This window comes from Maylandia zebra, linkage group LG15 (assembly GCF_041146795.1).
Source record: "Maylandia zebra isolate NMK-2024a linkage group LG15, Mzebra_GT3a, whole genome shotgun sequence".
NCBI lineage: Eukaryota > Metazoa > Chordata > Actinopteri > Cichliformes > Cichlidae > Maylandia > Maylandia zebra.
The window spans coordinates 11,069,898-11,093,942 of NC_135181.1; the positions used below are offsets into that span (position 1 = coordinate 11,069,898).

General features: G+C 39.4%; 1 protein-coding gene across 2 annotated transcripts in view; it reads right to left on the reverse strand.

The window, feature by feature from the left end:
• The window catches only part of usta (uronyl 2-sulfotransferase a), a 59,287-nt gene that overhangs the window by 3,373 nt on the left and 31,869 nt on the right, over positions 1–24,045 (reverse strand). For both annotated transcript variants that reach the window (XM_004541751.5, XM_004541752.4), the window contains 4 exons: positions 23,837–23,880; positions 18,444–18,599; positions 8,934–9,013; positions 8,667–8,820 (listed from right to left, as the gene is read on the reverse strand). In XM_004541751.5, the coding sequence (XP_004541808.1) occupies positions 8,667–8,820; positions 8,934–9,013; positions 18,444–18,599; positions 23,837–23,880 (434 nt within the window). The remainder of the gene's footprint in view (positions 1–8,666; positions 8,821–8,933; positions 9,014–18,443; positions 18,600–23,836; positions 23,881–24,045) is intronic.

Sequence of the window (24,045 nt, forward strand, 5' to 3'; positions counted from 1 at the left end):
ATGAATGGAAAAAAGACAGTTGCAGGAGTGAAGCTGGCCAGCGACTGAGTGCCACGGAAACAGCAGTCAAATCCATGTCAGGTGACGTAAGCCTCAGGGATAGCAACAAGTCCTGAGCAACAAAACACTCCACGAAGCATGGCTCACATCCACACACAGCAGCAGGCACATGTGTGCACAAGGCTTGCGCTCAAATATGTCACCTACAGTAGGACCAGACTACATGCATGAGGCAAATTTAGAACATTTTGTCATAGGTTGTTGTTTAGATTTATACCATAATGGCTCTGTAATGACTAACTTAAACAGCAATTTGGCAAAAATAGTCTAAGCCTAACATGGATCATCACAAAAATGGCCAAGTCCGACAGGACAAAAGTCAGAGAGCCTCACGAAGGATCCAAGCTGCTGCTCCTGCTGCTGCAGGTGTGGCATAAGAAATCATCTGAGTGCAATAGGAAGCTTGAAACAGAGATGCTGACTGGAGTGTAAACATAGAAAAAGGCATAAATCATGTGTAGAAGAGCATGTTTATATGCTTAAGTGTTTATGTGTCTTGGAGACATTTGCACACTCATTGCTAATGTTTCTATTAGCCTCGACTTATTTATTTCCAGTTGTATTTTCTGGCATGAAAGCCTTACGAGAACCCCTCATTGAAAAATGTTGCCATCAGGTCTGCTCAGGGTTTTTCATACAGTCTCAAACATCTTTTTCTAAGGTTGTACAACCTTTGTTCTCAGACTACATAAAGAAAAACTGAACCCAAAAGCCTGTTAAAACAAATGCAAGAAAGATCCTGGATCCTCTGTAGGAGGGGCAGGATTGCAGTAGATGTTGCATAAAGTCTGAAATACTTGCAAGTAAAATGACTTAAAGGCTCCAAACGGAGAAAAGACTCAACTACAACATCATGGACTTGATATTTGAAATAGTGATATCACTTTAGCATCTATCTAAGCTGCAATCACAAGATGAAGCCTTGTGCAGCATGCGCTGGAATGAAATAAATTATTCACCTGATTAGTTAGATTTTTCTTGCGGCTGAAAACTGTGGTACAATTGTGCCTCTGATTCACAGAGTGGCTGCAGGGTGTGTTTGAACTTTATGAGTGACTCCTCTCAGCTGTGCACTGGGAACAGGACTTATTGGTGATCAGTGAAGCAAAAGACTGGAAAACCCTTCAAAGGGAACCACAACAATACCCCAGAGGAACCTTCAGGGAAAAAAAGAAAAGTTCAGCACTGTACTATTGTTAGTGTACAAGTCTTGCGCAGACTTGCGTAAAGTTTGCCATGTTTTTCTTTCATTTTTCATTTCACTAGCACGGACCACATCTTCAAGACATTGTTTCTTGAAGGAAAACAGTAGGTGGAATAAAGCTAGATCCAGGAATGGAGATCTAGACAGCGGTTTTGGTGAAGGCCTCAGTGAGGACTGGAAGGCAGCTCGCGGACTGGGCAGATCCCCAGGTACTAATGACAGGTTTATGAAGCGCCATTCTATTTAAAGAATGGTGATGTGAGTGGATCCAGTTTCATCAATTATGAGTATGTTCTTTGATGGTAAAAGATGCAAAAGCCATATACACTAAAACAAACAAAAACAGACAGGAAGTGGCACATTCGCTGACAGAGACCCTCATGCGTCAACATTTAGGCGATTTCTGGGAATCCAGCCACAGCTTGTATACAACAACGCACACACATACACACACACGCGCAGACAATACGCACTCTCTTTAGAAAGCCTTATTAGTATTTCAAAGACAGTTCCTGTGTGCACACTCAAGCTCATTGTTCCTTTTCTCACTGTGGATTATGCCAACAGAGCATTCACAGAAACTGTAGCAAAATAGGCACTAATCTGTACAATGGTCTCCCATTTCACTGAATGGAATGTAGACATAAATTAAATCAGGGGTAATTGATGATGTTAACCTTTCCCATGGGACGTTTTGCATTCAAATTTGAGAAAACAAAAAAAGAACTTTTTGTTTGTATTTGCTATCTGGAGGCAGTGGAAAGACGCTTTCGCTTTTTGAGTTAATCTTTTGAACACATGAGCAAGTGGGTGCCTTTTAAACAGGTACATCAGCATTTCTAGTAAAGATTAGAGGTAATAACTGTAATTTTAATATTCTTTAAGTTTTAGGCCTATTTTGGGCTTAACCATTCCATTTATTTTTCTGGTAATTTTACAAAATGGTCTTGAGGCTTCCTGACTGAATTTAATATTTAATGTTGGTAATCCACTTAACACTGACCTATGAATCATTCAAGCAGGAAAAGGCATCTAACTCAAGGGATGAACCAGCGTCGTGTCTACATAAAACAGACAAAATAGCAAAGAAACTATTTAAAACTTTACCTTTAGGCACTTTTTACGCGCAGCCTGTCACAAGAAAACAGAATCTGTTCCCATGTCTTTAGTCGAATCTGTTAAAATGCCAAAGTTGACTAAGTTTGACATATCTTGGCATAGTTTGCAGTGTGTCCTTAAAGAAATTTAAGGCAGCAAGCCAAATTAGGTTTTAATTATTAAAAGAGTGAGGACCTATGCTTTGCACTCATGGTTTTCCTCAGTATCAAAACACTGATTATAGTTATGTTACACAAACCACAGAAATTCATTAAAAAAAAAAATCTGTAATGAGTGAACCTTATGTGTTCGTTGTGCCTTAGGCCAACAGTGTGACACACCACCTGTCTGTTATTGTAGTGAAGGCAGGCTAAGGCAAGACTGGTGCCAGTAAACCCTCTAATATAATTTGTGTATTTATTTAATAAGTCTACTTGTCATTTTAAATGTTGGATTATGTCAAATTACTGTGGGAATCTCATCTGATCGAACCAGTATTTCCAAGTCTTGAGAAAAAGCTGGGCCTTTTAGGTTCAGTGAGGACAGACACTCTTTTTTTATAAGTGTTTGCAAGCGTATTCATATGTAGGCTGCCACGCATGCACTTTGTACTTTGCGGCAAGACAGAGGTTGATTTAGTACTGTCAGCGGATGCATCTGTATTTTGTTTTAATTCATTAAAAAACATGCACATGCACACACACAAAACAGTCAAAAACTCAGCTCAATACAATATAAATTATCCAACCACATCATTCCAAGTTGGCATTTTAAAGCAACTTAAATTTGCATAATGGTTCACAAAATAACTGCAAATGTGGTAAATATCATGTGTGTCTGAGTGTGATTAAGTGTGTGCGTGCTATGTTCAACTGACCAGTGCATGCCTTTGTATAAAGTAGCATGTGTGTATGTAAAAGGGGGTGTGGGCACTGACGGAAAATCCAAGCCGACCACAGGAATGTCTCAGTAACACGTGCATCAGGCTCCCTCGGCCCCGGCTAGCAACTGACAGCGCTCTTTCATCAACACCTCACATACAAAACCAACACAGGGCAAGCAGGCTGAAGCACACCAGGTGGAGGATACAGCCATGCCCAGTCTGAGGGGTGATTCTTAACATTAGGGGTACTCTTTCCGTACATACTTGAATTTGTACTTATAGTGTGGACATTCATCTTCCCAATACTGTCAATGAAACTTTAACCATGAAAGACCTACTTAATCTCCCTATAGAGGTGACTTGCCAAGAATCAATGCAGTCATCCTCCTCTTTTCCAAAAGGAAATGGTCGTGTGAATATGATGCTCTTCACTGATTTGATATTCTTCGTTTTTCTTGTTTATTAATTTGTTGCTTATATGTGTGAAATAAATATTTGATTGATCAATTGATACATGAAGCCCTAAATGTATCTTTTTGCATATAATACATTTCTGTGCATATTCTGCAGTGTGTACTGTTTTCAGCAGCCGTGTACACCGTGCAGATGGAAGGCATATTTTTGCAACAACTGTTTTTTTGGTTTTACTGATTAGATACTAGAACTAGGTTGCTGCTGTTGCTAATAAAGACAGTACAAAAATAACACCAGGAGTAGCAGTGTAACATAAAAAGCAAAGTAGGAAACCAAAGGAAGACTGAGTTTGAAAAAGTTTTGATTTATGAGATGCTGCCACGAGACACTTTATGCCAGTACAGTAAGACAAAATCTGTGGAACACCATCAACATATTAATTCCTGATATTTTCAGAGCTTTTGGTCAGTTACTTCAAACCTTATAAGACACTCTAGTGATTTAAGTACAACACAGCATTCCTAAACTATACTCAATTAAAGGATTAAGCACCATGGTTATAATAATCTAAAATTTACTTTTCTTTACCATTTCTGGAATACTTTCTCCTCATAAGTGTATCTAAAGCTAAATGCACACACAGGTAGGCTAGTCGATGACAACACAGCCTTCCCCTCTCCTTTAACTGTAGCAAGGGGCCCCTGTGGTCTGCATACTTTAATAACTCAACTCACATGGTCCAAAACTGCAGGGCAAACAGTGCAATACTTAATTACAGCGAGTCAGACTCAAGCCAGAATGACATTCGCTCCTCTTGTTAGCTTCTCAGAACAGCCTCCTGAACCCTTTAGGTCTCTCATAGCACTTACTGTGGGAGGAAAGAATGAGAAGAGTTTGTGCCTAATCTTAAACAAATATTAATACGATTTTGTTTTGACCTCACTTTTGTTTTGACACACTGTTTTCCGTTTTTGTTGGATTCCCCCTAAATTTTATATGAGGCTTGGGCGTCTCACTTCAGGGGGATTTCCGACCTCCGATCAGATGCTTCATCTCACTTTTAACTTTTAACTGTCATCTGCTTAAAAAGTATATAAGGGAATGGAGTGAACACAAAGATCAAAAAATAGTAGCTTGAAAATTACAGTATGCTTCCAAATGGTAGGTAGAGTTAAAAAAAATGGTATGCAGTGACTTCAATCTGGTGCTACAGGGATAAACAACTCTGTGAGGCAGATGTAGGATATCAAGTTTCTGATGTGGTAAATCGAGTCTTTAATTCGAATCCTAATCAGATTTATATATTGGGTTAGCGTCAGACTGCCATGAGTTTACAATTTGCCATCCACCCTGGAGCAACACCACATGTGGAACATCTTCAAAGAGAGTAGAGTGTGGTTTTAATATATTGCTTATATTTTTGAATTTAGGAAGTTAAAATTTGTCTTGAGACAGCAACAAACAGAAATACAGAAGAAAAGGGCTAAAGCAGAATATTAACGTCAGGAGGATCATCTCTTCTTAACATTTTTTAAAGAGATCCTGCAGGCTAATTACAGTGCAGTGTATAGTATCATTACTACATATATGTAGAGCATGTATAAACATTCCTCAATATACATGCCCCTTTAATTAAAGTCTACATCATGGAAACACCAGAATAAGACTTCATTATGCAACATTTCAGTTCATGTCTCTACTGAGCATCACGTTGCGAAAATAGTGAGCCTGCAACCAAAGTTATTCAAATTTAATGCACTGTTACCGGCCAACCAGTGATTCACGCATAGCAACTAAGTGTGTTAGCTTGTCAAACACTTCTAATGCATTCATATTTCAAATCACAAGCATCTCTGTCACTGATTTAGCAAATGTCAATATGAGAGCAAATGGGTTTGGGGCACTCGGACCAGCATTAAAAGCAGACAGAGGAAAAAGGTTCAGTATTTGTTTGACCCATTAAATAATACTGTTATAGTTTGTGGGCACTGGATATTGTGGGATCACAACACCATGGCGACCAGATGTCTTGCCCCCTCAAAAGTCACAGCGTCACCTGCTGTTACGAGTGTGTTTTCTTATTGTTGAGACCTTCTCTGATTTGGTTATTGAATTTGAACATGCGAACATCAGATTTTTGCAAAGTGGTTTGTGGACTATAATTATGACCACATAGACCTCATTGTGGTGAGTTTTTAGCTAACCTTAGCCAGTTTGGTTAGTATCTGTGAGTTAAGTGTGATGACCCACTCCACGTTGCCTTCCTGTTGGCCTGTTTGTGGTGTAGGTATTATCTGCTGGCATTGGAGAGCTGTTGTGTCCCATTTTCCATCAATAACACTGTCAACACCTGGGCCCAGTGTGGCAATGCTTTCTAAAAGCCATCGAAGTTGCAGAGTGGAGGCTCTCCTATCTGAAATAACCTTTTGGATTTTGTTCATTTTTTGGGTTTTGCAATAAATGTTCCATATGCCATTTTTTCACCCTGACTGCACACGCCACAGATGATTTCTTTCCTTGTTTTTTATTTTATTTAAAATAGTCTTTTCATTGGCATTTGTGTGCATCTTCCCCACTTGTTTGTTACAAGTACGACCTTATCTATTTAAATGAATTTGTTTGTGGCTGTTTTGTTTTGTTGTTTGGGTTGTTGCCATTACATTATGTTTTGTGTGAAGCATGCAATATGCATTGTGTTTGCTGCAACTTGTGTCCAGGAGATATATTGTGAGTCAGAACTGAGTTGTTTGAATTTGACTTGTTTGGTTAATTTGAACTGTGTCTGTCTGGTAAGTTTTTGATCCTACAGCTACTGCTGTGTGTGTGTGTGTGTGTGTGTGTGTGTGTGTGTGTGTGTGTGTGTGTGTGTGTGTGGGTGGACACCTGGGCAGGTGTGAGCTATTAGCAGTGATTGCATGGTTCTCTAGTATAGTAGGTGCATATCAATGTGGCCCATTTGTGCTAGTTGTAGGTTTTTTGTTTTGGTTGTGTCAGGTGAGTCACCAGCTTGCTGCTGTTTAAATGGCTCACCTCTAATTTCAATGAAGACTAGGGTTCATAAAGTAGGTAAGCAGAAGGAGGCTTTTCCGCTTTGGTTCAGGGACATGTTGTATCTTTCATGTACTAACCGACCTGGGGCAATGCTGTTTGCTGGCTTTGTTTTTTTCCCCTCTCTTCCTGGGTCTTAGACTGAATCATGGCAGGGATGGAGGAATTTGTTGCATCACCATTAGACGGTTTTCTGGATTGTTGTACAAAAGTTCACCTTCTGATATTTACAGACAATTATGAACTTGATTTGACTGGTCTTGGTGATAACTGTCATAAAGAAAACACAAACTCTGAGAGTAACTTGCAGCTGACTGAAATAGGAGAGTTAGTGGCTGTGCAAATGAGAGCTGATCACACATCAATACTGTCACGTGTGGTTACACCAGGAAACCTGGCTTTTGAACAGCAGAATCAGAATCATCAGAGTCAGAATAATTTATTAACCCCTAAGGAAATTATGTAAATGACTCACTTTGTTGCAAATGACATATGAAAAGGAAAAGCAAAGCTGGAGATTGAGAGGCAAAAGCTGGAAATGGAAAAGGACAAGCTGGAGGTTGTTAAACAAAGGACAGTTGAGCAAATGCAACATGAGCAACAAGCAAGATAGACTTGCAAAATACTTGGCTGGGTTTGGTAAGTTTTGCTGGAGGAGCGAGTTTTACTGGGGTTATTAAATCGGTGAACAAATAATTGTTGGGGACTGGCAAATGTTTTAAGCAACTTACCGTTTGTGACTGACAGCAGGTAGACTCTGGGTTTTTTGCACTAACTGACACTGCATACACCATTTCTTTGCCAATGCACTTATTTACACTTCTTATCATACTGACTAAACACAGCATGAAGTTCTTTACTTGTTTGTTATAAATGAAAAAACAGTCTTTTAATTGGCATTTGTGTGCATCTCCCTTTTTTAGTCATGGCCATGTGGCCCAGTTTGTGATAAAGGTCTACCATATTAATAAGATCTTTAAAAAAAAACAACTTGAGCACAGACTACTTAGGCAGCATGTTTATTACCATTGACCTACTTTATTTTGTGAACAAAAACTGCATTAAAACCATTCTAAGAGACTTAAACCACAATAGAGGTTCAGATCAAATACCCCCCAAACTAGTTGCTTCCTGTTAAAGGGGAGGTTTTCCTTCCCGCTGTCGCCAAGTGCTTGCTCACAGGGGGTTATCTGATCGTTGGGGCCGAACTGAATTGAACAGTTAGGAATGACCTCTTCAACAACTGTCTTTTAGATTATTTATCTGAATTTCAGGTTCGGGATCACACCTCATACACTCCCCTTCTGGTTCCACGGCTATATAAACCTTCCTACACTATAAGTTAGTTCACGATTTTGTGCCCCACCCTTCCCCACTTTTCTCAGCTCTCACGCCTCTCATTAGTATTTGGGGATTTGCCAGGCCTGGGAGCAGCCACCACTCCTCACTGAGGCCTTCCACAAACTGCTGTCTCAAACTTCGGTCTATCCTTATGCCACTTGTCATTCTCTGTTAAGAATCACCATCAAATCAAATTGAGGATGTGGTGCCTTCTAGTGAACTGAAGCGTAGCACGAGAGGCCAAAACTATTTTTTGTACTATGCCGTAAACATGTTTCTCCTGTAAAGTTGACCATTTCGACACTGGAGTTTATGGGAACTCTTTTGCTTTTGCAGCCAGCCTCAAGTAGCAAACAGCTTTGAAGAACCGCAGTTTTTGCCGCTCTGGTAATGATTCCTTTTTGTTAGTCTCCGAGGCTGTGGTGAGTTCAAACCTCTTTGTTTATAAGAAAAGCAATACATTTATTCACCAGCTTGGTTTCTTGTTGTTTCATCAAAAACGAAAGCCCAAAAACCCAAAGCATAAGACGCATATCTACGAGAACTTTAAGCAAGTAAGTCCATGTGCACTTAAGGCTTTTCAAAAATAAAATGTATCTCTGCAGAAAAGCTTCTCACCAGGTATCTCTCGTCATCTTTCATCCCTGGAGTTCGGATTAGGTGGTTCTGCTCGCCCCTCCAGTCACCAAAGCGACGGAAGAAATAGTTGGAGAGGAAGCGATTGATGGGATCCCGGATTATGTTGATATACACAGGCTGCTCTATCTTGAACCTGACACAGATAAATAAAAAGCACTCAGTAAGAACCAAAAAAAGAAACCCAAACAAAAAAAAAACAACCCCACATTTTAGCCAACACTGATGAAATACTTTTGTAGACATTACCTTGTAAAGTTGAGGAAGTGAACGTGTCTGGTATAAAGGAATGGCTGAGGAATACTGCTGATATTTTTCATTAGATCCACCTGGGGAAAAAATGAATATGCATAAAATCAAACATCTGCAATGGATACGGGCAATTTAGACAAAACAGCATCTTTAATTTTTGTTTTTTAAAGAGAAATCAAAAATTCCCATCTGAATTAGTTAAATATTTGACCTCAAATAACCTCTCATAAAATAAACAAGTCATTATGTAAATAGCTATGGGGCAGCCTGGATTCACAATAAAGAATCAGAATGTAATATCACTGTTTTGTTCATCTCACAATGTTCATCACCTCAACATCTTGGATCTTTAGCCAAGATTTTGCCAACACCTCTAAAGCTGTTATTCAAAGTTTCTCCACCCTCTGCAGAATGAACAAATAAATCAATTAAGAAAATGAAATAAAAAGATTCCCACTGGGCTTCCAGGTCTGCATGGAGAGGCAAGCAAAAAGTACAACTACAGAGTGCAGAATAGCATAAATACTAAGCAACTGGATCCAAAATCTTAGTCATTCCTCACATAAAAGGTTCCATATTGGAGTAATTCACTATGTAAGATCCAGTTATCAAAGTCACACATGTAAAAAGTTAGTTTAATTCAAGTTATGTCTCTGCATCAGAAAATGATGCAGTATGCCTAATTTAAAAATAATAAAAACACAGAACAATGACTCAAAATATTGGCTAGCTTGTAGCGACATTTAAGTACTTTGAGTGGCTTTTACTTTAAGATGTGAGAGTGCAGCACTCTTTTCCAGTTTGAAATATACTAAGCTGCATTTGTCTATTTGTATGCAAGCTGTGAATTTATTTTCCCCTTACTCATTTGCCTTTCTTCATTCCAGTCTCTGTTGTGTAGTTTAACTTTGGCAAGTTCATTTAGCTGAGCCTTTAAAGACAGAAGATAAGTGTAAAAGAGATTATAGGCCCAGTCTTTCAGTATGGCCACAGGGGAAGTTAAAAAACACTGGTACTTTGAGTCCAAAGATGAATGTACCTCAAGTCCAAGTAGCTTCTGTTACCCATTTGTCTCGTCTTACTTTAATTTTCTTTCATTTAGTCTCTCAAATTACGGAGACCTTTTCTCCTGCACCAGAGTCACTTTTAATTACATGACACATTGTTTTCAGGAACTTTTTCTTTTCATTTTACCAGTGATAAAACTGCAATAAAGTTCATCCTATTTCTCTATATCAAAGCCCTTTCGACCAGTGAGCAGGAATCAGCACTGCAAAGCCAGGAAACAGACCGCACATTACAGCTCGAGGTCATATTCATGTGAAGTTTAAGTCAAAAGGTGTGTTTGTGTGTCTGCGTGTGACTTTGCCCATCAGTTTCGACAGAGAGATAGAGGCTGAGGACTGTACTGAGAGGCAAGGCTAACCCACAAAATTAACTGCAGAAGACGGGCAGAGATGGTCTCAAGGCAAGGTTATAATGAGAACCAGCATGACCATGTCTAGCACGAAACAAGCTCAATGGCAGAACAATGCAGGCGATTTGAGAACAAGGGAACAAAACATAGTGATCCCAACTCCTCCATCCTAACTATATATAAAAGACTGACAGAGCTTCTGATACTTAACAATTCCTGAAAGCAGTATTGAAGCACCTTAAAATCTGTATTATTTTCTACTGGCTATCAGCGGCGACTGCTGTGGTTGGGGGAAAAAAAGGTCAGATAAGGAACGGTGTCCTTTTGTAAGAACCTATCTTGTTTTTAAAAACTCATTATATCCCACTACTTCTGAGTGATATCCACTTCTAGCTTGTCATATCTGCTTCAAAAACACCCAAATGGCTGAATTGCTCATCATAGGGTTTCAGGATGGGACTTGTATGGTTGCCCTCAAAACTGCTGTGATATAATTGCTTCTTTTCGTTGTATTCGTCTTTCAGCTTGTCCCTTTATTGTCGACACAGCGAATCATCTGTCATCTCACCCTATCCCTAGCATCCTCTTCTTTCACACCAACCCTCTGCACATCCAACTTTACTATCCGTGAATCTTCTCTGTGATTATCCTCCTTTCCTCCTTCCTTGCAATTCCACTCTACCCAATTTCCCCCCCTCTGCCCAAACCATCTCAACCTTTGTCTCTCTTTGTCTCCAAACCGCTCAGCCTGAGCTGTACCTCTGACATACTCGTTTCTAATTCAGTTCATCCTAGTCACTCCCAGAAAACCTTAACATTTTCAACTGTCACCTCCAGCATGGCCTAATGTCTATTCATCAGTGCTGCCATCTTCAAACCATACATTACAGCTTGTAAACCTTCTCTTTCACCCCTGCCACTATTCTTCTGTTACAAATCACAATCCTGACACTCATCTCCACCCACTCTACCTTGCCTGCACTCGTCTTCACCTCTCTTGTGGACTGTCCATTGCGTTGGATATAATAGATTTAGATATAATTGGTTCTTCTTGTAATGCCTTCCATACTCCACACTTATCAGATGCTGTCACTGTCACCTCTGAATAACAATATTGTTGCTACAGAGAGCCATAGTCATTTCTGTCTACAATCTGCAATTCTACATTGCTGCAAATTCAACAGCATGGTGTGCTTGGGTAATGAGGATCTGTAAGACGTGACTCTAGCACCTTAAACCCACATCTTGCATATCTAGCGGAATCTGGATTGTTGAGATCTACCTTTTATAGAGGTGCAGAAAAAGAGCAAGAGAACTTCAACAATATAATCTCAATAAATCAGTCTGTTTTTATTTGTGTTTTTTTGTTGTCGTTGGGTTGTGGGGTTTTTTTACATTCCATGCAAGGTTTCATTCATTTATTTTAAAAAAGAGTGGCTGAAAGGGCTTCTTTGTGTTCTGCATTGGTCCATGTCCTCCTTTTTTCATCCAGTGGCAATACACAGAGCATGACTCTACCGGGAGAGGTGCCTGCTGTTAGATCATTATCGCAACGAGTACACACAAAACCCTTCAAAAGAAAAACACAGTCTTTGTAGAAGAAAACGAAAATCTATAAAGCTGCAGCAGGAGAAGAGGACACCAACTTGGCACATTTAAAATTCTCCACTACTGCACAGCAGAAGGACAGCGGAGGTGAATTATGCATTACAAGGGAATAATGGGCACATTAAGAAAATGTCGCTGCAGGCAAATCCTTAACAAGTTGGAAAGTTTCTTTTTTAATCTTGGCTTCCAGGTTACAGCGGCTAGATGTCAATGAGCCAAGACTCTCTCAGTGATGAGTTTGTGTGTCCATCAACAAGCTCCAGGAGAGACCAAGCACAGTTATTTCAGAGGTTACCAGCAGCAGCAAACTAAATGCAAGGCAAAGAAAGGTCGATTACATGAAATTTCTTTCAAGACTTTATTTTTGAATACATGACCTGCAGAAAGGTGCAAAGACCCTTTCCTCACATCCATCAGGTAAGGCTAAGAAAAGTTTGGGACTCAAGTGTTTGTGTTTGTTAAAGTTGCTTTAATGCGTTACTTTTCCTTCTTTCTGTTTCCCATGATCCATGACGTCAAGAGTAAATCTTAAAATACAAGTGAAAAGTAAGTCTTGGTAAGTTGGGTTTCACTTTAAGACGTAAAGTATTGTCATTGTCGCAGAATAAAGATTACTGTAATTGGCATAAACAGTTTCTTAATACTCTCAATACGTCTGTAAAACTGGGGCCGATTCTCAAATCTTACTTATAACGGTCATGTTCCCTGTCGTTACAGTTTCGGTCTTTATTTAAAATGCTCTCAGTCAAATGAACCGATCGGTTAAGTAACAGTTTGAATGACCTGCTCTTAAAAAACTACATACAGGCAGCTGTTATGTCATAGACTTACTGTTTGGATAGCAACAGTAATATGTATACTTGTTTATGTACGGAGAGTGGTTAATCTGAGGCCCCAATCAGATTTGGGCTCAGTACATTTCCACTCACTCTGCTTCCCCTTCTGTGGATCTCTCCTGCTAGAAAAGTAAAAAAAATGTAAGAGTTTCATTAGCACTGTGGAATTTGTTAAGCCACTCTACAGCATTTATTACTTTACTTGAATTACGCATATAAACGTACATTTTAAAAAACATTTTCCCCTGATGTTCCCACCCCCGCGCCCAGGTTAACATGCAGGCACTGAATGCATTTAGCACGTTTGCTGTGTTTGTGTGTTTTTCCGCCCCACCCCTTTAGTCCGTCTGGCCAGATCTCACTTTCATTCACCAGAAAGAAAGTAGAGGACGGTCTGAGATTCCAGGCATACCTGCAACCCTGCGAGCCCCTACTACCTCCTCCCCACAGCTCTGGTGGTGTCCTCACAGGGCTCATCAGGGGAAACGAAGGGGGAACCACAGAAAGATTTGACTGCTGCCCTGGGTTCAGTTTGCCTTTATATCACAATCAACTTGTTATAAGCCTAAATAATCAGTAAGTGTGGTAAGGTACACACTCTTATCTTTGGCCAGACAGTGGTAGGAATCATGACTTCGATGGCAGACAAATGGATGGTAAAGAATTTTTCTCCTTGTTTTTTAAAGGTCTTACGTTTATTTTTTATAATTATTATTCAGGAAATGCCACAAATCTCTTTCACTAAGCCTGTTCTGGTGCACAGATAGTTCACGATACTGTGTGCCTCAAAGCCCATAGCAGCTTTGCAAAGTTCCAGAGAAACATGGCACCATCACTTTTGGTAATCAGCAAACAAGGCATCGACCCTGGGCAAACCCATTAAAGCACTACTGGGAGTGCCAGCAGGAAACCCATCCAAAACTGCAGTCCAGAGCCAGAACCACAACTGATGAGACCAGCATTTCTAAACTTAGGTGACATGCGTCTGGATCTGCGTAAGTCAACACAGAAGTACACATGCGAGAAGAACACACAAACACAAGCACAGACTTACACTCTTAACCGGACCCCCCTTGAATGTGCACAGTCTTTCTAAAAAGATGTTTTATACCCCGTGAATTAATGAGACTAACCGTGTTCTGCCACTGTCTGTGCAGCCAGCATTCAGAGATTGATGAATGGGCAAACAAGTAACTGTTTCAATATTAGTGTAATATTTACATCAGTTTGGTCAGTAATGGTTATATATATTTAGTGTCTGCTGACCATTCAGAAGTGGTTAGCAGTACCTTACTTCGAAAGAAGGCTGCAAATGTGAGTCACTACTGCAGCACTCCCACACAACCACATGATTAAATTTCTTTTTTGCCCAGATGGCTTAAAAGAGCATTGCATTACTGAAAAAGTGAAATCTAAAAAGTACATGTGACTGGTATATGATACAATAATTCTAAATTACTCCAACCCACAATACAAAAAAGAGAGAAGTAAGACCACACAAAGGTAAGGACTGGCAGCTCGCAAAGGAGACCCTAACCTCCAGGAGCATAATTGATGCATACATGATGGATGATTGCGAGCATATTTTGAATAAAGTTTGATGCTGCGGGAGAGGAGATCAGAAGTTAACGATAGACAGCGATAAAGATGCATTTGATGCTGAAGGCTTGTGATGAGTAGACACGGTTGAAATGGTGTCTAATTTATATGACATCGATGCCAATAAGACAACATTTACTGTAACATTTGCTATTTTAATGCACAGGAAAAGATGGGCATAGGAGATGAAGTAGCAACAATGAAAATTCAGGACAGTTGTTGAAAGTTTGACAATTTAGGTCCATTAGATAAAAGCAAAGATGGCAGTTTCTTCTTCACATAGATATTTCTACCAAGGCTAGGTTGTCTGCATGAATGAAAATGGATTTATCAATTTGCTTTATGCCTCCAACGCAGAGCTGCAGTTACTACAGAACAAATTTAAAGGCAGCTAAGAACTGACATGAAAGAGTTTAGTGATATTGACCAATTCTTTGAATTCTTACTGGTTCTTCTTTGGAGTTCCTGCAAAACCCCCCAATACCAGTGAAAGGAGTGGCATCTGTGTAGAGTTAATTTGTGTTGGAGGACATCTTAAATGTCAAGTTCCTAAAAGAAGATACCATTTAAACTCACAAGCGGGGTCACCGAAGGCACATTTGTGATTTAGAGGAGCTGTCATGGGTAATTATGCTGATAAGCAAGGGTGTAAATGATGCAGCGAGAGAGTGGCAATGAATGACTGGTCAAGAAAGATGATGCACAGGGCTAGTATCAAGTGCCAGAAGAGGGAGCAAATTGGGGCAGGAAAGGGTAAGAAGAACATTTTGTGAGGAGGACTATCAGACTGATGCTGCTGAGTTTCACAGAGTAAGAATTAGATGGTTCCTGCCATGGCATGAGGAACTTGGAGGATGTTGTCACTTTTTGTTATTATCGATGTGGATCCACTACCAGACTTTATAGAGCTGGCATCCGTAGAACGGAGAATTGGCTCTCAGTAGTTCAAGGACATAGCAACCAGTAGCTAAAATGTAGCCAGATGATGAAAATGCAATAAGCAGTATTTACATCTGGCAACTTATGCTAAGAAAGTTGATGAAGAAGCAGGTTGAATTGTTAATTAATCAGTGCATCAGTTTGCCAACACTTAAAAGCCATATAGTGAGACTGATGTGCCAGAGAGAGGTACAGAAGATTTTTAATTTGTAAATGTCGTCAGTGGTTTCTGACAGGAATGGTTTAGAGAGTAAAGAGTGTTAATGGGTTTGACAAGCACTGGATGTTTAACTTAACACAGCGTGCCTGTAAACCCTGCTGGACAAAAACATAGCGCAACACTGGCTTGTCATTAATAGATGGAATGCTTGATCTATCTGTTTTCCCTGCATATATGTATTTGTTATTGCAAGAAAAGGAACAAGACCAGCTGGTGCAGAGAATGCAGATTCTTTGAACGCAGCCCCAAAGAGACTTGAAATGATGGGACATCAACTGGCATCCTGGTGCCAAAGATGAGCCAAGGGCACTTAAGAGCAATTTCATTTGCATCAGTTTCCTATAGTTTCTTGATTGAACTATGAGGAATGATTGTCACAAGTGTACCCAGTCAGCAGTAATACACCTTGCTGTATTAAATGACAGAGTACGCCACAGACCACCGTAATCCCATTTGAGGCAATACTTGTATATGATAGCATCTCGTTGCTATGTTTTATCGAGGCTAAACGCAACCCAGGAGAATGGTCAACTGTGGGGATGGAGAAAGATTTGGCAACCTGGTCCTAGAAGTTGGAGTAGATAAATATAACAAGTAGGACAGAGAAATTGCATCTGGCAACCCCGCTGCCTGCAACTTTTTCAACATACTGAAGTATGTTGAAAAAGTAAGATAGAAGAAACGGAAACTGGCATCCTGGTGCTAACTGTGGAAGTAATGAAAAGATGGTGCTGAAAACGATGCCATGAACTATGTTCTTGAAGGTAGAGGCTCATTGCTGCTCAAAGATTAACCTTGCTGAATGGGCAAGTGGAAAGGATACTGATGCTGTAGTGGGGTCAGACTAGAATAATAATAACTTGATTTTCCTGGTCTTGGACCGCGAGCATCATTAGGGTAAAACACTTTCAATAAGTTAGCTGTATTTTTTTGAGCAATAATGGCTCATCCTTTCACTTGGAGGACTCACTGCAAATTGATTCAATTATCCCAATCACACTCCCAGTTTATTAAAACCATACCTAGATAGAAAAACAGTTATAGATTGACCTCCTCAGAGCCTAGACCTCAACAATACTAGAACAGTGTGGGATCATCTTGACAGGAAATGGAACAAAAGGCAGCCAACATCTAAAGAAGAGCTTTGAAGGTCCTTCAAAAAGCCTGGAGAACTATTCCTGAAGACTATTTACAGAAATTACAAGAAAGTTTGCCTAAGAGAGTTCAGGGTCTATTGAAGGATGAAGGTTGTCAACCAAATGCTGATTTTCAGAATTGTACATACTCTGTTTTTCCCTTTAGCTACAAAAACTTCAATTTTTCCTAGCAAAATCTATAGAAATGATGGGTGGATCAAGACTTTTGCACAGTACTGCATATATCAATTAGAAAAAGATTTAAGAAAGGGCATTATTTATACACCTTAGCATTTTCACTCTTATTCCTACTAGCATGGCTGAGCACTACGTCTTAAAAAGCTGTGGTATTTTTAAAGGAAAGCAGTTTTTCCTCTGTAAACCCAATGCTCATGTCTTCAAGATATTCCAGGAAATAATAAAAGAAGATTCATGATCCTTCAGTCTTTTTCTCACAATAACTACAAAAACAAGCACTGAATAAACCGCTGCTGTTAATTTGACACTGACCACACAGTTATTTGAACAATGCACAGTTGCTTTAGCTTCACCTGGGGGACACACGCTGCTACTCGAAGGATGTGACAATATCATCTGGCTGTTTAACAGTGAAATGATTTAGACCTGTTTAACTACACTCATATAAAAACAAATGATGAATGAGTTAGGAAACAGTTTAAAGTTGACGGATTTGAAGACCACAAACCCTCACATGAAAGAAATTATTTTTTAGTGTCATTTTTTCCCCCATATTTTCCAGGATGATTAAATTGTCCAAGTAAAAGGGAAGAGAAGAAAAAAAAAAGTTACATTTCCATGGCAAACTAAGTTTAGATTGTTTTAAATGATCCAAAACTGCTATTAAGGGACTCCAATGTAGACTTTTGATAGTTCGGCTATCTTTTTGTGTAATGTACAGTACACTTGTTGTATTGTTTTACATGTGAGATGTAGTGCTTCGGCGAACCTTATTTTTGGTACTAAGCTTGCATCTACTGCTCTGAAGAGCAGCTGGCAGATTTTAAAGCCTTGTGCCTCTTTTTTCTTCTTTTGATGAACTATTAAAAGGACGTTTTTTTCCATAGCTGAACTGCAAATGATTTTTTAGGATGAACTAGGATATTGTTTGGGGCTTTCACTGACCGTAGACTTATTTATAGCTTCCAAGACCCCAAAGAGATTTTCAACATAATTTTATACAATTCTGAATTGTATACACACACACACACACACACACACACACACACACACACACACACACACACACACACACGTTTTCATATCTTATCGAGGACATCTCATTGCCATAATGCTTTCCCTAACCGCTTACCATAACCCTAATCATCAAAAATGAATGCCTAATCCCAACCTTCAACCTAAACCTATCCATAACCTCATTGTAACCCTGACACTAAAACCACATTTTGAGCCTCAGAAATGCCTTCAAACTCTTGGGAAGAGCATATTGTCCCCATAAATGACTGTTGGTCCTCACAAGTATAGTAGCATGACAATGTTCTGTCCTCACAAAGATGTCTTAACATCTAAACATGTACACACACAAAATATAATACGAAAAAGATAGATTTTGCTATATTTTGTGCTTTCTCTTTTGTTTCCGTTCAGTTTTTTGGTTCTTTCTGTTGTTCCACAATATAATGTGTTATGACATGTTAGATCTTCCCCATAATCTTCTACCAGTCTTTTAAATCCATGCATCACTGGACCACAGTGCGATCTGGGCTACCTTACCTGTTCATGCTTAGTGAGCCGTGTTTTGTTGTGGATGTCAGAGGAGACCAGATTGAACTGGTGTTTCTCAGCGAGTAACCTCAGTAAGATGACCACCGTCCGGCTGCCGCACTTTCCCACACGATTATAGATCACCTGGCTTGGGAAGGGGAGTACCTGCGAGGACAGAAACGCACACATGTATTCTGTATTTTACTTTCACTGTTGATAAGTGAAATGTGCATTTACTCTGTGCCATTTTGACTATAAAAAAGCAGCTAAGGAAAAAATATTGTGAAAAAAGCAGAAAAAGGGAAATGAGGAAATGTATTAAATTCTTACGACATTCTCCTGTAACTTTGTGTCTGAACTTTGACCTCTAGTTATAACCTACTCTCTCTAGAGCTGAACTAAACTGCCTTGACAACACATTAATAGTACATTAAAAATAACAGACACAAAGACCTAATATGAGTATACAGTGCTTCACTGTTCTCCCCTTAAGCTCCTCCACAGAACTTAGTCAAAACGATACTGAGGCAAAATCACTTGGAAGTTCACACATGACTCACCAATTAGCTCATCCATGATTCACAAACTTAAAACTGTCGATACCAGTCTATTTCATTTCCAAGAAATTGACTAATGATTTACATTGGAAGGTTATCGCTGATGTGTAATTTAAATATGAAACACATTTAAGCACAAGGTCAGCAAGAATGCACTAATTTGGCATTTATCTCTAAGAGTTCACAAGGCTTACACAAGTGGCCCCTAAAGAATGAAAGCACTCTGAGAAAATTTATCAGTGAGAACACCCCCCTCCCCTCCCTGACACACACACACAAAGCCTTATTTTTCTGATTCTCCGCTAAGAGCAGCCCCACCCCAGCATAGAATCCGTACAAACAGTGAAGGCCTCTCGGACTATTTGCCAGAATTTAGTGGAAAAGCAGAGAAAACAATAGGACTGATGTTGAAGCGTTCAAGGAGGGAGAAAGAAATGATGAGAGGGCCAGAAGGGAAAGATGACACCACCGTATCAATATCACTTCCCGCATATACGTCCCAGAATCAAAGCCTGTTCCTGGATTTCATTAGCAAGTGAATACGTTTGATTCAAATACACGAGAACACGCCCTCAGATAAAGAGGTAAAGAACTGAAATGACAACATAGCTTCAGTTAGGATAAGATTATACAAGTTTAGAGATTGTTTTTTTATTACCTAACAAGAAAAGTTTGTTATTCTAACAAAAATATGAAAAAAAAGAAAGAAAAAGAGCGATATCATTACATTTGGGAAAAGTTTTTGAGCTGACAGGAAATAGATCTCTTGGACAGCAGTTCAACTTTCCACAGTGTTTGCCAAGTAACTACAGGCTGAAATACATTCAGTGTTTCACAGGACAGCATATCATGACAAATGACTGTCAGACTTCTAACATCCTGCTGCTGACTAACAGGAATAACAGCAGACATGCCTTCAAAAGTCCAAATCTCCCGCTGGCACTGACAACACAGAAAGGGCAAGCTTTCAGCTTGTGCTATTGTTGTTCCCACTCTGTAGAGCTTGGTTTCTGATACACGCTGGGAGAAATGTCCACAGGGTCTGCCAGTAAAGATTCTGTCAGAAAGTATTATGTAACCATGCTGTTTCCCATCATGTTAGAGAATGACACTTTTTCCTGTTAATATTCATGTTGTTATGGGTTTTTTTAATCTCTAGCTTATATCAAGCAGACTCGGAGATGAGCAGTCCACTTTCCTATTCTCCTTTTCCCCCTCTCTTACTTGCTATTCCACAATTCTTCCCACACATTCACACAAAAAAAAAAAGTATCGAGTTTCTTTTTCTTTTGCACAGTTTGAAATGTGTCATTAGTTCAAAAAACACACATAAATTATTATGAGTTTCTCATGGCTGGACCGGCCATCTCTGATATGAATATGATTAGCGGTCATTTTTCTCAATCTTCAATCATCTAACAGGAAGTTTGAGAAAATGTCCCGGTCGGCTGCGCGTTACGACCACAGCACACACACTCATCTGTCTTTTGCAGCTGCTCCAGGAAAGCCACACACCGATATGCTGCTAACCTGCCCTTTGTTTGTGTTCACCCTGGTTTTATTTAGGACTGATTTGGGTTCAGTGCTCCTTAGTATCAACGGCTCATTTATCGCTAAGTGAGGGGTGGCAATTAGTGTTAGGGTGCAGTCGACATTCTCAGCAACTTCCTCTAAATACTGACCAATCCATTCTTCTTCACTCTCATCCAAAAGAGGAGAAAGGGAGTCTTACTGCACTCAGTAGCAGTAAAAGTGGAGTTTCAAAGTATCTAAATAAGCACCACTAATGCTTTACATTAGTTGAAATGAACAATGACTTGATTTGTGCCTTAACAAATGAGACAAGAATAATTCAACTCAGTTTTAATCATATAATGCCGAATCACAACAACAGCTGCCTAAAGGCGTTTTATATCATAAGGTTATGACCCTACATTAATACAGAGAAGACCTTAACAATCAGATGACCGACTCTGAGCAAGCACATGGCAACAGTAGGGAGGAAAAGCTCCATTTTATAACATGAAGAAGCATCTGGCAGGACAAGGCTCAGGAAGGTGCAGCCATCTGCCTTTGGAGGAGGGAACCAGGACAAAAGAAAGCTGTGGAAGCCCGATAAATAATAACTTGGATAGTAAGAGAAATTAATATAAGATACTTGTGCTGAACGGCCCTTTAGGATTATGCTTCAAGTTTTCTAGTTTAATTAATATGCCTCTATAAGCAACAGGGTTCCATATGATGCTGGAGTTTAGCTTTGGTTATTGGTTCCTCTTATAAAGGGGGATGCTGCAGCAAGCTGCAGTAGAATTAGCCTAACACTGAAACGTTTGTCTTTATTGTCAATGTATGGGCATATATGATGTAATTAAGGTTGTTGCTTATGTGTTGTATTATGTGTTATTTGAGTAGATCATCATTTTGGGATTCTTCAGTCACGGGGTAAAGGTACTACACAGACTGCAGTACCTCTCAAGGCCTTGAGGGAACTATTGTTGCGACGCTATGTAAATAAAATTTAATTCAATTAAAATAGTGTCAACAAGAGATTATGCTTTTCAGTAAACATGCCATTTTTGCACTTCCACAGCAGAAGTTCATAAGCACCATGTTGTGTTTGATGGAGCATAATGAGGTCCCCTCTAGCATATATCTGAGCCCCCCCCCCCCAAATCTATACAATAACAAATTCATCAAAGCTTAAGGGCAGATGGCTTCTCCTAACAATTCTAACAATTAAATAAACTATGTAATTATATTGAAAAGTGCTGCAAAGTGTGTTTCATAAAGTGACGGATATACATTTCACACATGTGCAAAAATTGTAGAGAGGACATTCTTGTAGTGCTTGCACACACAAAGGCTCATAACTCTATTCTGAGAGCTGCGTGGTTTTTCCATACACCCTCATTCATGCTGAGCTTTCAACTCGATTTCTAATCTTTCCCCACATTTACCCAAAGCTCGACCTTCTGCACACGCATGCTACGGAATGTCAGACCTCTGCTGAAGGTGCAGATCAACTGTAACTCTAGGGGGATGTTAAAACGATAATGAGAGATGAGGCTCATGTACTGCTTGCCACTGACATGGCAGTTGCATCATCTGTCTGGGAAGAGATGACAGAAGATATGGAATCAGTCAATGCAAGCAAATAACATATAATCACTAGTCTGTGCCTCCAGATGCGCAGACTACTCAACCTAGTTTATATATTTGGAGGCTGTATTTAGTTATCAAAGCTGCTACAGTGGTTGCACATGGCAACTGTCATCTAATTTGAAGTCAGAGCCCGAGTGAAAAATCTAGGAACTTGGTGGGAACTTTAGAAATAAACCACCGCCAAATTAAGAAAATAATAGTAATGATAATGATAATGAAGCCTAAAAAAACAAGAAAGAAGTGTCCTATACTTATACTTCTGTTAAATCAATGTATGAACAGTCTACCGAGTGGGTGTCCGTGTCTATGATGCATCCACACGGTTTAAAGCTGCACCGTGATAACCAAGCTACCAAGAACACCATCATTGGCTCTAAAAGAAAAACAACATGAGATGTTAAACCAGAGATGTTCATCTTTTATGTACAGTCTATGCTTTAGATTTTATTGTTGTAAAACACCTACAACTAGAAAGTGAGCAAAATTGTGATATCAAGTTAGTTATAGACACAGTACACATCTTTAATGATATTTAATAATATCTGGTAATATATTTAGACATAAAGTAACAGATTCAATTCTTAAATGATCTCTTGTTGTTTTCAAAAGTTAAAAATATTCCCCCTTTTCACACTTTTCTATGTCAAATGAATTCCAGAGCTTCTGTGTTTGCATAATAAATATTATAATAAGATGCCTCGGGACATATTTAAGCTGTCCAACTCTATTCATTCTTCAGGAGAAACTTATGGAAACGATTTGTAATTTATTAGGCCTACTTGAAATTCATTTTCTGCAATATCCTATATGACATTGAAAGCTTGACATCAACCCTGCACTATGCAGTTTAGAGACTAAGAATACTTGTGGGGTCTTGCTCTAAGTAAAAAAAAAAGTTTCTTTCAGATAACAGTACCGTGTTAAAAAATAAAACCGCATAAAGGAAATTACGTCAATCTTTCCACTGTGTTCCAGTCAGCCACAGTTTGTTTCACGTACTGTAAATAAGACCCCACTGTTCTCTTTACGAAACAAACACAGCAGCTGCCAGGTTTGTCTGAGTGGCCAAAACGAGTTTGAAACACACAACTCACAAAGGCCAGATGTGATCTAACCAAATCCAAACAGCTGCTCACATCGGCCACAAGCAAACCTCGTAACCATACTTGATAAAGCCTCAAGTTAGCAATGCAATAAATCCTGTGCCCGGCAATATAAACACCAGTGACTCCTTTAACTAAAAAGTGAATAAAGCAATTAAGAAAGGGATTCAATGAGGTGAAAATGAGGTGATTGACTATAGAAGCAGATAATAAACAAGGGGCCGACGGAGACAGAAACAAGTTGGCAAGGAGAGAAAAAGGGAGCACAGAGGAGAGATAGTCCCGTAGACATGCAGCTGGATGAATACAAGGCCCCTGTGTCGGCACTCTGTGTACGAGAGAGACTGCGTTCAAAGCATTACTGTAGCACTGAAGCCAGGTCTAGCTGGTATTTCGAGTGCGTTTGCACGCAGCTCCCTTGCACAGACCAAACCATTATCCTAACTGCACTTAACTGCAACTGTGAGGAGATGGGGAGGTGAGAATGCAGGACAAAAAAAAAAAAGAAAAAAAAAAAGGAAAATTAGACAAAACAGGAGAAGAAGCACAGTGACACTGAGACATGATAACAGTGACTCACTCTTGGAGCAGGCTGTCCGTGATCATCCAGATACGTGGATCCACCTGCAAAAGCAAGTATCCAAGTTGAAATACTGAAAACATCATATTATATATATATATATATATATATGTATATGGAGAGATTATATTTTATAACGAAATAAGAAGTAAACTAATCAATAAATAACATGAGGGTAAAAATGACTCATTTATATCAAAATAGAAAAA